Source organism: Pundamilia nyererei, unplaced genomic scaffold (assembly GCF_000239375.1).
Source record: "Pundamilia nyererei isolate P.nyererei 1_Seehausen unplaced genomic scaffold, PunNye1.0 scaffold00051, whole genome shotgun sequence".
NCBI classification, from domain to species: Eukaryota; Metazoa; Chordata; class Actinopteri; order Cichliformes; family Cichlidae; genus Pundamilia; species Pundamilia nyererei.
In genome coordinates, this window is record NW_005187452.1 from 1,875,851 (window position 1) to 1,889,836 (window position 13,986).

Consider the following 13,986-nt stretch of genomic DNA (forward strand, 5'->3'; position numbering starts at 1 on the left):
TATATACTGTATTTAGTCAGCTTCATTATAACATGTTTATAAAAGTACAAGAAAATGGAAAATGAATATTTTGCCAGGTGTTAAAAATGTCCGCTTTAGCATTAGTACTTTTAGTATACGCAATGTGAAGTCATCGAGTGCCACAGTGCAATGTAGGTAGAATGAACAGGCAAAGTATCACAAAATTGTATCTCTTAGCTGGCCAATGGTTGAGGTGCATGACATCACTGTATGATTAATAGTACAACTCCAGCCAGGTGACTCTTAATGCATGACTCTGTGTCTCATGATTTCTGCCTCTCACTGCAGCCGAATTTTAAAAGAATGTCAAAGAAAGCATATACATAGTATGAACAAAAACAGAATTTTAATAGTTAATCAATCTGCCCTATATAGTAATTATTTGAATTACGTAACCGTGCCCCTCAGCCCCTCCCACCCCTTTCTCTCTCAGAGTACCACACGTACTTTAAGCTTGGCACACCGTGGCTTTGAATGTTTCCATTCACTGGGTGCTTGGTGACATAACTCACGTACTGTACTGCTGCATGCAAAGGCAGTGTCTCCCTTGCTCACAGACACAGCTGCAGGTTTTGGAACAATATGATGTTATGGGGCTTCACTCATAAAGCCTCAAAAGGCTAAGGACTAATTTACATAGAAACAAAAACAATCCCATTTATATCACCTATATTTTATGTAAACTAGTGCAGTAAGTTGCAAATTGCAATACTTGCTAGTCCTGAATCATCACATTTGCATTTCCACATTCATTCAGAATATGAAAACATTCATTTTGTGTTTCCCATTTGCATAAATCATGTAATTAAACTTACTGAAACTAAAGGATACTTTTTTTTTTTTTTATTAATGAAGCAGCTAACAACAGATAGCAGAATAACCACATTGCAGTAGTAGCTGGATGTCACTGTGAACTAATCCAAAAACAGGCACCAAAGCAAAATTTCACAAAGAAATTGTCACGTACTCATAAAACTCTCGACACCAAATACATGGTCTGTTTTTCATCTCTCCACAAGAAGAAGCCTTGCAAAAATACACTGCACAGATCCTGGAATCCATTCGTGACTGAAAATGTCCTTTAGGGCATTATTAGTTGGCTGTTAACCATGGTTGCTGGAGGACATCAAAGCATAATGTTGAATATGTCGTTTGACAAGGTTAACAGAAGAGAAACAACAATCAAAACCAAGCTAGTATAATAGCTTCTTTTTCATTCTTATCTGATAATGGTCTTTGATGACTATCACATGCAGCATGGAAGTAAATCAAAAACGTTTGACTTATTTCCAATAATAATCTCATTTGGTCTGTGCTCCTAGTGGAAAAAAATATATAATAAAAGCAGGGGATCCTCAAAAGCAATCTTCTGCCATTGCATCAAGTAGATTAACATATAGTGGGATCATAGGTATCGTCACATGGCCATTACCAACATCATGGTACATGGGATTTAGAGATATTTCGGTCTCAACCACCTGTCTGGCAAACCAAGACTTTGTGATACACCCATGCATAATCATTTGCGAAACCAAATGAACAGCAAATTCACATGTCACATGTATTCACATGAGTTTTCCAAAATCAGTTAAACTGTGCACATAAGCATTTTTAAGATACAAGTACCAACCAAAGAGGCACGTGCATTCACACACAGACACAATAATGCCGTACCCAGCTGACTACATGCCAATCTTGTTTCTGTAACACATGCAGTACAAGGCTCCAGCTGTTCACTTGTTCCACTTCCAGTTTTACCAATGTAACATCGTCTTCATCTCTCTCTATTTTGATCACACCCCCCAGAACATTGTAGTCATTGCTGCTATTCTTGGCTCTCTGGCATGACACCTTACACACTCATCCCAACATAAACACCCCTCGAAAGGCACAACTGCAGTGTGAACCCAGGAGAACAGTAGGTCTGCTTAGGACTCTGGTGTGATTCAAATTATACTGGAGAGCTTTCAGGATGTGACAGTGTTGTTGGCTTTTGTGGCCTAAAGCATGCCTTAAACTATCAGGGGACCTTTGTTCCATAAATAATCTTTTGTAATAGTATTTCATCTTTATTTACATTGACATGTATTAATATAAACAAATGAAAACATAAAATAAAAATGTTATTGTCCTTGAATAGATAGCAATTAAATATCCACTTAATTACATATTAACCTTACAAACATCTTAAAGTAAATAGCTATAATTTTTCATACGCTTGTGAGCTCAAGCTTTTAGTCACTTGAGCCTTTAGAAAAAAGCCTTAATGTGTTCAAAGAAGACAGTAATACTTTCAAAAATATGGATCTATAAGTATGTGGACATACAAACACATTCTATACATGTTTCAAAAACCATAGTCGTTAATGAGATTTTGCCCCACCTTAACTGCTGCTAAGCTCAGGTTGTAATAAGACCAGGCAATGATTGTGGTAAATGTAACATGTTTATATATTTCATTTAATTAAAAGCGCTTTCTAAACAGTGCATAAAAATTAAAAACATTGAGTTAGACTAAGCATTTGATGAAAAAGGCGGAGAAAGCGAATTCATTACACTTTCAGTCAAAGTGCAAACTTGAAGGTCAAGACAGCATCTCTCTTCTATCTATAGTGTTTAATATATGAGCCCTCTTTTTCTGTTTCACACAGAGTAAAATAACAGCAGTATTACTCCAATGGAGCACGATTTCTTACAAGTCACTCTGCAACACAATGTCTCAGAAAGAGTCAGAGAACAGATCTCTAGAGCAGTCACATGTCTGGCTCCCATGAATCCCTTCGCTAACCTCTTCACTGTCACAATTTTCTGTCTTTCTCAGCACACACTCGATGGAACCAAAATTGTTGCGGTTGTCTGTCAGCTTTCTTTTGCGAATTGGCACACTTTGTTGGATTTTACTCGCAGGTGTAGGAGGAACAATTGCTTCATTGTCATAGCCACACTCTGACACGTCAATAAATCTTGCTTTACAGTTGATTGACATGCGGTTTAGAGCCTCTTCCTGCACCCTAAGGTGCTGCAGAGGTTGTAGACTGTTTTTATGCTCGACTGGTTTCAAGAATTTTCTTTTGGGGGTAAGTTTGTGGCTGTGTCTGCTGGATGTAGTTCTCCACACAAAGTTTTCTTTGACAGATTCCATCTCACTCTGCAAAGCCTGGTCAGCATTACCACAGTTCAGTTTATGAACAGAATTGTTTTTACTCTCCATTTCATGTAAATTTGCATTAAAACTTTTTTGATTGACAGGCTGTGAACTGAATTCACCTGTCACGCTTTTGTACAAGTCAACACATGAGTATGATACGACGCCTAGTTTTACAATGGGTGTGGACTGAGAGGGAGGGACAAAGTCCAATTCTTTTGTGTCTTGTGGAATCAAACTCTCCCTGCATTTACTTTTTTTAAATTTCCCTTTATCTGGTGTTGATTGTGTCACATTCGCATTTTCATAAATCAGATGATGCTCATCTGCCTTGGAAAACTGTGAGCAAGCTTCCATGCCATCACCGACGGCTTCTGCATGCATGGTGAACCTCTCCGTTTCAAGATTGATCGTGTCTGAGCTATCAAACAGATCTGCTGAACAGTTGTAGGCATCCCCCTCAAGCTGCTTTTCTTCCTCCTTTTGAAAAGACAGTGAACTAGCTGTGCCATCCACCTGATAACACCCATGGGAATAAATGTTTCTATCTTGACTCCTTTTGACAAACAGAAGAGGGTTCTTGCATTCTTTGCTGGCTGAATCATGTGAGCCACATCCATTTGTTGCAGGCGTATTAGTGGCATCCAACAATGCTTGCAAATGCCTGTCTGTTATTTGTGCATTTCTTTGGGAAGATGTTTCACTTATTAAGCTGCTGTTTCCCAGGTTATTTCTTGCCTTTACTTCCTTCCAGTGAACATTCTGAACTTGTTTCGTATCTCTATCAGTGTCAAAATCTTTATTGGCTTCACATAAAAACTCTGTCAGACTTTCAGAGAAAGGCAAATCGTTCCAAGCCAATGAGCTTGATGAAAATGTTCTGGTGAGCTGTCCAGTAGAAAACTCCTTTTCTTTGGGGCTATTCTGACAATACTGGGACGGCCTTAACCAAGTCTTTAGGCTAAGGCTGTTTCCAGCTCCCTTCTCAGATGATGGACTCTCATAAAAACTGTGCTGCAATGAGAAAAAAGGAGCCAAGTCCTTTTCCACTTTTTGGTTTTCCTGGCAACCCCTCTGTGCAAGATATGGTGTTACACTTTTGTCAGCCTGACTTCTGTTTTCATCTCCACATTCCTGGGTACTGCAGCCTTCTTCCTGCTCTGCTGATGATGTAACCAGTCCAAGAGATTGCTGCCATGGAGCTGTGGGAGTAAGGGTGCAGTCTATGTAACGTGATCTAGGAAGGAAACAAAAGCTATTATCAATTATCATTTTTGCATGTAATGTAACACCACCTCCACCCACATGCTTAGAAGTCAATATCAGTAGCTTATGAGAATATGTGTGGTTTTTACTTTGGCTTTCAGAGCCATTTATTGTTATTTTGTAGTCCCTACAAAGAAATAGTACATAGGAGTACATGACTCTCTAGTTAGTAGGGTTTTTGGACAGAAAATACAGAAGATTGTATCATTTCTTAATTTCATTACCTTTGAAGTGATCGGGGCAAAAGATGAGAGGCAGATAGTGTGGCATCACTAAAGCTGCTAGTTGGAGAATGATCATGAATGAGGAGCGGGGTTGTTGCTGGAAGACTGGAGATTCTGCTGGTATCAGCAGATGCAAGTTCAGATTCAGAAGCTTTCTGAAGAAGAACCCGATAATAACTGACCACGGTGCATCCTCCCATTCCCGTTGCTTTGGGAAGAATCATCTGAGTAGCAACAAACTGTGCTGCATTTTTACTGTTGGAGCCACTAAGAACAGGTCCTCCAAACCAAAGCGCACTTTCTGCTTCCATCACCTAAACAACACAGATGATACCACAGACAGCTAAGCTCAAACAATGCAAAAATAAAGTAAGCATAATTAGAACACATTTTGGACATATATTGATCCTATTATTTTATTTTCTATAATGGTGAACTGAGAAACTAAAATTGTGAAATGTGGAGAGACGTTTATTATTTAATTGTTGCATAGTTCGTCTTGCTTTTCATGTTTTTTAAATCATTTTATGTTCAAAGTAACAGCAGGAATAAAAAAAATATGGACAATTGAGTTTGAGTTAATTTCTGCTGTTTTGTGTGACCAGGAAGTCACTGATTTCAAGTTATATAAAAAGAAAACAAAAAACCTCCAAACAGCAATAGTGACTAAAATGTTGAATGCCTATTTTTAAGTCTTCATATGTATTTGAATAACTTTTGATCTTGCATGTCACATAATACTTTTACACACGTGATTTACAAATGTACCTTTATACCAAAAATGAAATGTCTGCCAATGAAACAGTCCTCGACTGCCTTCACCAGCAATGTGAGTCTTCTAGATTGTTCCACGGGTCTGTCCAAGTTTTCCACCAATCTATAAAAGACACAAAGCCCACACAGCTCTTCACTTAACCATCAGAGAAGATGTTATGTTCTTCACACGTTGTAGTCATTTGAAACTGACAAAAAACCACTAAAATCTGCACTTTAAAAAGAAGAGGTACAAAACAAATAGCATGTATCCACTGTCTCCATATTATTAGGTACACCTGTTAAATTTAATACAATAGGACTGCCATTTCTTTCCTTCTTTTTGGGGGGGTTAATAGAAACTTGCCAAAAATCTTAAATTCTGGCATTTTTGTGGATGGTGGTCCTGGTGTTGTACTGAACTGCAAAGCACTCACTAGTGTTCTAATGTTTTCTCCACCCTCTTATATTCGGAGGGAGGTGTAGTAAACCCTAAGTGACAACAACCAGTACACCAACTCCATCACATACTATGACCTCAACTTATATGTATCCATGGCCTCTGCTTTATCCCAATATATACTCCTAAACCTGGGAAAACATTTTAACAGTTATTCAGTCTTGATAATAGGAACTTGCATTGTGTTTTCTGTACTCACCTTTGTAATTCATTTGCATGAATGCCAAAGAATGGTTTCAAGCTGTTTCCAAATACTGTTATCCCGAATATACGTCCGTCCCGGGCCACCCTCAGTGAGAGACGGTACCTGTAATCCACCTGTTCTCTCAGACACTTGTAACCACACTTGAAGCATCTGCATCTGTGGTGGGTACACAGAGACGATTGACCAGTATCCATATACTGTCAGGTAACGGAGGTAACATACATTGTATAAAAAATATTCTAATTTTCTAAAAGAAATCCATTCAGTTTTAACTGGACTGTATCTCACTTAGATACAGTCCTCTCAGTACAGACAGTTTCTAAAGGGATTTTCACAATGCTACCGTTTCTCGGCTACAACTGAACCTTTGTGTTTACCTCGTAGTGTCCTGCTGGTCAACATCAATCCTGGAGAAACAGCATCTGCAACACGGATAAAACACACAGGGATCTTGCAGAGACAACACCGCACAATCCACCAGTGCCCGTCTATAGGACATTTCAGTCAACTGAGACACGCAGCTGCAGATAGCAGGCTAACCGCTAGTTAATTACCCACTTAATACATGACTGTTTATTTGATCTGTTTTTGTAACCGAAGGATTTGAGCACGAAAAACTATTACAAACGTTACGAAAAACATAGCAAAGCCCGCCAATATCTAACTTTAATGCCGTCATAGCAAACATGCCCTTTTGCTAACTGTACACAAAATGCTACTTCTTCGTGTCTTCATTTCCATGTTGTACGTGAGTCAGCTGGAGGATGCACCGCCACCTACTGTATAAGACGATCACATGAAACTACATTTCTTGATGAATCTACGATAATTTTAATAAAATAATGTTTTCAACTACTGCATGATATGTATTTTATTTAATTATAGATATATTAGTAAAACAAATCAAATTAATTTCTGTTAGATAAATTTTTTGTCCTTTTGCCTATCATTTTCGTCTAAAATTGGAAAATTTGTCAGAGTGAAGTGTCTGTATTCATTTTTTTTTCTTCAAATCTAGTCATTTAAGACTTGTTTGGATAACGTGTAAACTGAAGTTATGTCCAGTATGATGATTCAGCAGTGTCTGAAAACAAACTCTACTGCTCACTTTTAACATCAAAAAGTTCAATGCACAGTGCCTAAAGGGACCAATAAAGGAGAAATTTCTGAGCATTTGTTTTGACAAATAAATGACAGTTTTTCATAAAATCCCATGATGCCACCTAGCCTTTGCATACTATGTCGCAATTGGATATGCATAATCCCCTTCACAAGAAAAATTACTGAACACTGTGTGACAGACCTGACCGGTTTCAGTGCTTGCATCATTTGTTACAAAGGCAGGAAATTGCCCAACATTTGCAACCATTGTCTTTTTCACAACCAGTAAGAGAAAACAACAACAAAGATTCTGAGCATAAGAGTTCCAAAATGAATAAATATTAATAACAAATAATGCAGTCAGACTATTTTTATATCCTTCAATTATTTTATTTATTTCAAGGTATACAGTCAAACTCATCGTTTACCAGTCAAAATGAGTTTGCTACTTGTTTGCTACTCAAGTGAGTGAAGGTCTTACAAATATATTGCTCTTATACTTGGGTGGGTGACAGGAATATATTCACTACATTTGAAGACAGAAAAGCAGTACACGAAAGAACTATCAGCATTAACCTGGAGAATACAAACACGAGTCTGTGATCTAAATGTTTAAGGCCTTTTTGTCCAGACTGTGACTAGATGGATGGCTACAGGTGTTTGAAATCCTAATATAAATAATATAAGTAGTTGGAAACACTATAACATAGGGCACACAAATCATGAACCAGCTGTACATAGTAACATGATGCACCATGATGGCAATTATAACCATTGCTCTGCAGTTGAAATGCGGCTCTCAGTTTACCACAGAGGGGCTCTGATCAACACCCCTTTCCATGTGTGGGAATTTGCTACCTGCAACAATTCAGAGCAAAACCAACATAAAAGAAAAACACCTAAACAATGTAAATATGTCTAACACACATTATTCATTATACTCAACTGTATTTGAAATAAAAGCAAATAAAAGTGCTGCATATCTCAATCTGTTATTTAAGGTGCAGATGAGTGATAAAGCACATCATAAATAGACAAATCCCCAATGTCATAATAGACACAGGAATTATATAAAAAAGACACGGATTTTGCTTTATTTTAATTTATAATTTAAAAAAAACGCTAGGTTAATTCTCATGTCAGCTTGTGTTTGTTCAAGGCACTGGCTTCTAACTGGAGTTGGTCCACCAGATATTTTGACAGTGAATACCAACTGCTCCTTATGCTGATGAGTGAAAGGAAGGGAATGAATTGAAGGAGATCGATAAAGGATATCTTACCCTGCCTTATCCTATGTGAATGTGCCATAATAGATTTTCACTTTTTAAGTTAGTTACTAAACTACCCTGTGTGCAGAAGTTGGATGATAATTACTTTTGATTTACCTGCATTCTCTGATGAAGAAACCTCAACTTCTGGTTGAGACATTCAATTTCCTGATACAGACAAAAAGATAATGACCAGGTGTTTGATTTTTTAAAAACTCACTGTAATATTAACCCATTTAAACCCACTGGGAACAACTTTTGCTGCTCTAAGCCCCTACAACATTAAAAAACAATTAAACATATTGTGTGTAGGGGATGTCTAAGGAGTAAAATGCATGCACTTATTTTGCAGGGAAATTTTGGGGATTTAATGGGTTAAGAGATTTGATGAAGAGGCTAAAACTCTTCAATATGGTTCTGCTATGTTTCTCAGTGCATTCACCGCTTTAAGAAAGTTTAAATACCTGGGTTAGTTTTTCATTACGCCTGAGTTTGACTTGAGGTAGAAGGTCTTCCAGTCTCTGTATCTATAATTACAAATACAATCTAAAATCATTTACAGACAAGTAGCATCTGTTATTAAGTCGTTAATATGTTCATTCAGAGATCAGTCTGTGGACTACTGCCAAACCACTAACTGTATACTGTACTCTCATTAAAGAATACTTGCACTTACCCTTCTTTCAATAGTCTGTAGTCTTGTTTTAATAGTTTTATTGATCACAGTCATGGGGATGGTTCTCGGCTTGGGACACACTGAAGTAATATGAAACCAAACAGAAATCAAAAAGGTGCCTTTTTGTTCAGGACTATACATTGTAGTGATCTTTCTTTCTGTATCTTCTTTACTATTTGTAGAATAATTTAGCCATGATAAACTGATTCATGTTTAAGTGTTTCATGTGTTTCCCATCCAAAATAAAGGAAAACGAGTCCATTCACTGCTACTATTAAAGTTGCGGTTCCATTCTCAGGATGTGGATGCTGACCAAGAGTAGTCTTTAGGATATTCCATTTGTGATACCTTCTAAAATGTCTGTATGTTGTTTAAAAAACTGTTCCATGACAAGAAAATCTAATACTTTATATTATGTTCTATTTTTCTTTTACAGCAAATGAATCATTGCAAATACTTTTTCCAGAATAGAGGTGCTGGGACCCTTCCCAGCACCACATTTGATACAAGGTTTGTTCATAATTCCATTGCCTTTGTATATCCCATAAGCTAAGCTGATTGGCAGTAGTTATTCCATTAACAGGATTATGAAATGTAGAAACATTTACAGACTGTTAAAGATAAACACACTGATTACCATGCTGAAAGATCTTTGCAACCTCAAGCACGTAAGGTCTGTGAAGAAAAATATATAACTGCTTGATTATATATTTTCAGTATGCAGTGATTAAATGTAAAGACTTTTACATCACCAGACCACATACATGTGCTTGCTGTTAGCAGGGATGGAGCTGTTCAGAGGGATAAGATGGCCATGATGGTTCCTTATCTACACACAGAGGAAACTTATCAGCTTGTTGTGTTTTCAAGAGCTCCCACCAATTTTTTTTTCATTAATCATTTTTGACACATGGACCCACTTCCACTAAACGTTTAGAGAAATGCCTGTATTTTACACATGTACCTTGAACACAACACTGGAGCAGTTCAGCCCAAAAGCACTGCTGACAATCTGAAAAGGTGATATAATATAATATAATATAATATAATATAATATAATATAATGGGCAATATTTTAATAAGTAAACAACAAAAGAGCACATTCACATTTTATACTTAATAATATTAACAATCAATGATTTAAAGTCAAAGTCAAAACAACAAAAACAAAACAAATCAATCCAAAAATACACATGATAAGAAAGAACAATTGCATAATTACACATAAAAGATTAATCAAATCTCAACAAATGCTGTGAGGACTGTGATCATTTTAAATCTTTAAATTTAATGTCTGCTTTAAATGCATATTTGTGAGAATTAAATGTATAACTTTGGAGATTTTAAAGTTGATTGGCTGACTCAATGGATGGATGAATGCATACCTGTACAATGATGGTAACATCAGCAGCTGGGGGAATAGACACTTCTCGAAGAGTAGCCACTTTTTCATCTGCAGCAAAGTAAATGTAAGAGTCTACTTTTTACAATGTTACCATTACATAATTGGAAACAGTGCATTTATTAATGGTTAATCAATCATTCACTTATAATTTATAAAGATATAAGCCAAAACAGCCACCAATGCTGTGGAAAACATGCCAGTAGCTGGACATTTGGTTAGTATAGTTATAGGCACTTTGAGGCAACTGTTTTTGTGATTTGACGTTACATAAATAAAATTAAATTGAATTGGATTGAACTTAATTGAATGTTATCAGTGCATCAGATCTAAAAAGCAGTATATTTAGTATAATCTCTCTCAACACAGAAGTGCTTATTTATGTCTTATGGCCATCATGAGAAAGCTGGATTTACATATACTGTGTTTGAATGCATGGTAGCACACTTCACATGAGTATCATGAAAAATCAAATTTACAATCCAAGTGAATGGACTTTATAGTTAACTAGAGACATTTGTTGTGTTTAGTATTTTCAGTTAACTGCAGATTGTTTAGATATACATTATGTGTAATTGTTATGTAAATATATATATATATATATAGGCTATTAGGCACAAATTATTTGGTGTGTTGTTTGTCCATGTTTGACATGGATTTTAAACACTCACATCTGAACACTTGATTGTTACAGTATTTCATTCATCTATTATTAAAATTAACCGTTTAATATATTTGCTAAATACCCAATTGCATGATTCTAGTAATCCTATAATCAGATTTTTGTTCCCTCTTTGGTTCTTTTGAAGAAAAAAACAAAATAAAATAATTTTAGATGTGAGCTCGCGGTCTAATATAACAGTCACCAGCGAAATGCTCCTACCCTTTTGGGGGGTTATTTGTGAGTACGTTATTGCCTGATAAAGCAAAAAATAATATGTAAACATTTTTTAAAATGGATTTAACTTATATTATCTGGAAAAAAAAAAGAAAAAGAAAATATGAGCACATAATCCTCATTTTGACTTTAACGGGTTAAAGGGGCTGGTTGCCATGGACACAGACGCACAGACTGACATCAGTGAGTAATTTAAAAAAAAATCACGGCTGACGAGAAGACGAGAAACTCACACAAACTCACGAACCTTTTTTGTCAAGCCGCCTCAGAGCGATCCAAATCTTTGATACCTGAGGTAATTTATCAAAACTGACGATAGACATTTTAGTCAGAGAGCAGAAGCAGCCGCAGCCGGCGAGTATAAAAAATACATTATACATCCGGCAAGAGACCTTCAAAATAAGGCTTGAACTTCAGCCTTAATAAAGTATCATTCTAAATAAATAGAATGGTACTTTATTAAGGATAGCTTTGCAAATAAAAGAAAAACTGCTGTTCTTTAAGTGGTCACCACCCTAAGTTATTCAGAGAATGTAATGTATGGGTGCGGAAAATGCACACAGCTCTTCAATAATAGTATATCCTCTTAAGGAAATATAAACATGGCATTTCATTTGACATATACAGGTGGTTTAATTTAAAATAAAAAAAAACCCCACAACCTCTTTTTGGTTACTTTCAAACACCATATGCTTTATAAGGTCTGAGACGATGAAAAAATATAAATGTGACGTGTCATAATATTTAAGATACCGAAGATTTCTGAAAGAACACTGCTTAAAATGTGTATATATGAGAAGTACCAGTAATAATACTAACTGACAACCTACTGATAGACATCAGGAATCATCTTTCAAGTCTGTTTTAGACACAAACAGATGGACTGAACCAGAAGAGAACTTGAAGAACTTGAAACTCAGGATTGTCTCATATTTGTCAGTGTGAAATTATTAGCTGTCTTGAAGAGCACCAGCTTGTCTAGTTTCTTCATTAAACTTTCTAAAAAAAACTGTAGTTTTGTTTGTTGCGCCAAGCCGACATGTTAGTTGTACAATCCAGAGTCTAAGACAATTTCGTGTGAAAAAGAATCAGCTTGTCCAATGTTAGGAACACAACCGAGTCTTGAGATTTTATATCCATAGCTGGTGCAGGATTGGTTAGTGTTTTGAAAAACCTAAAGGGAAAAACGAAACTGTCTTCTTTGACAATGCACTTGCAAGACCAGACAGATTCCCTGCAATGTGTTGTAAGCCTGATTGTTCCGTGTTTAACAGACCGTGTCTGCAATAGTTGATCGGTTAGTACGTCAGACTATTTTTTCTTTCTTTTGGCACCAAGCCACTTTATGTTTGAGGAGAAAATTGAAAGCTGTGAAACAAAACCTACAGGAAACCTAACAGGACAACTGAGAGAGAGAAAAAAATCAGACATTATTTAAGAAAGCCCTTTTAGGACATTCTTGTGTACATAATTCACCACAAAAAAGGCTTCAATATCATACAAAGACTTCATGTAAATTAATATATTCTGGATCTGAAAAGAAACTCAATGGTAAGAGAACAGACTGTTTAAAGAGATGTTCTTGAGTAGGGCTGGGCGATATGGCCTAAAATCCATATCATGGTATAATTTGAAGCATGTGGGGTAACGATATATATCGTGATATATTCTTTTCTTCTGTATAACGTATTTTGCACACTGTAAGGCACACTTAAAATCTTTTAATTCTCTCAAAAATCAACAGTGTGCCTTATGTATGAATTCTGGTTGTGCTTACTGACCTCGAACCGATGTGATGTAGTACATGGCGTGCAGAAATCTGTCAAAAATGTTTTAGTACGACTTTGGTAAGCTATGAAGGCACCGCCTGATGGCTTGGCGGAGCGGTATGGCTGCCGTAGTCAGGAGCCTTGCGGGGTAATCTGGGTTCAAAACTCCGTTTGCTTCAGGTCCTAAAGTCAAAGGAACACTGCGGCATTACTGAGAGTTAAAAACTGCCTAAATTCTTTCATCTTTAATAAAATGATTAGCGTTGCTGCTTTACCAGGTGTAACAATTAAGTTTAACATTCAGCCATCCATGAAAACAGATTTAATAAATTCAACGGAGTTAGAAGTTAGCAGGAAATTAGCTCGCTAGTTTCCACCTAAACATGATATGCCATGTTCTGACTAAGAGATTTCTGAAAAAATTAAAACGTACAGCAGTGACTTTTGTAGGGTTACTGAAGTCGGACTAGCTGGTATATAATGATGTCCTACGTGATCACTAGCAAAACAGCTACGTTAGCATAACATTAGCACAGTGAAGCTGACGGATGAACGCTAACCTTTTTCCACATGATAAAAGTTAACGTGAGGGTTTCTGGTGGTTAGGGACAAATGCAATTAATAATAATAATAATAATAATAATAATAATAATAATAATAGATTTTATATATGAGCGCCTTTCAAGTCACCCAAGGACACTTTGCAATAGGATAAAACACTTAGTAAAACAATGGCAAAATAAGAACAATAAAACAAAAGCACAAGATAAAATTAACAAACAGTAGATTCACAGGATA

At 36.4% G+C, this 13,986-nt stretch overlaps 1 protein-coding gene across 1 annotated transcript; it reads right to left on the reverse strand.

The window, feature by feature from the left end:
* Positions 1–19: 19 nt before the first annotated feature.
* On the reverse strand, positions 20–6,918 carry ddias (DNA damage-induced apoptosis suppressor). Its single transcript, XM_005733322.2, has 5 exons — positions 6,452–6,918; positions 6,069–6,230; positions 5,425–5,533; positions 4,657–4,970; positions 20–4,403 (listed from the first exon to the last, which is right to left on the reverse strand). Exons 1-5 carry the CDS (start codon positions 6,571–6,573, stop codon positions 2,741–2,743), a joined length of 2,370 nt encoding a protein of 789 aa, XP_005733379.1. The 5' UTR covers positions 6,574–6,918; the 3' UTR covers positions 20–2,740.
* Between the last annotated feature and the right edge of the window lie 7,068 nt (positions 6,919–13,986).

Coding starts and splice junctions, on each gene's coding strand:
- ddias (XM_005733322.2), bottom strand. CDS start 6,573: ATGTCCTATAGACGGGCACTGGTGGATTGTGCGGTGTTGTCTCTGCAA. Junction 6,231..6,451: donor GACCAGCAGGACACTACGAG/GTAAACACAAAG, acceptor TACCCACCACAG/ATGCAGATGCTTCAAGTGTG. Junction 5,534..6,068: donor CATGCAAATGAATTACAAAG/GTGAGTACAGAA, acceptor TGTCTTTTATAG/ATTGGTGGAAAACTTGGACA.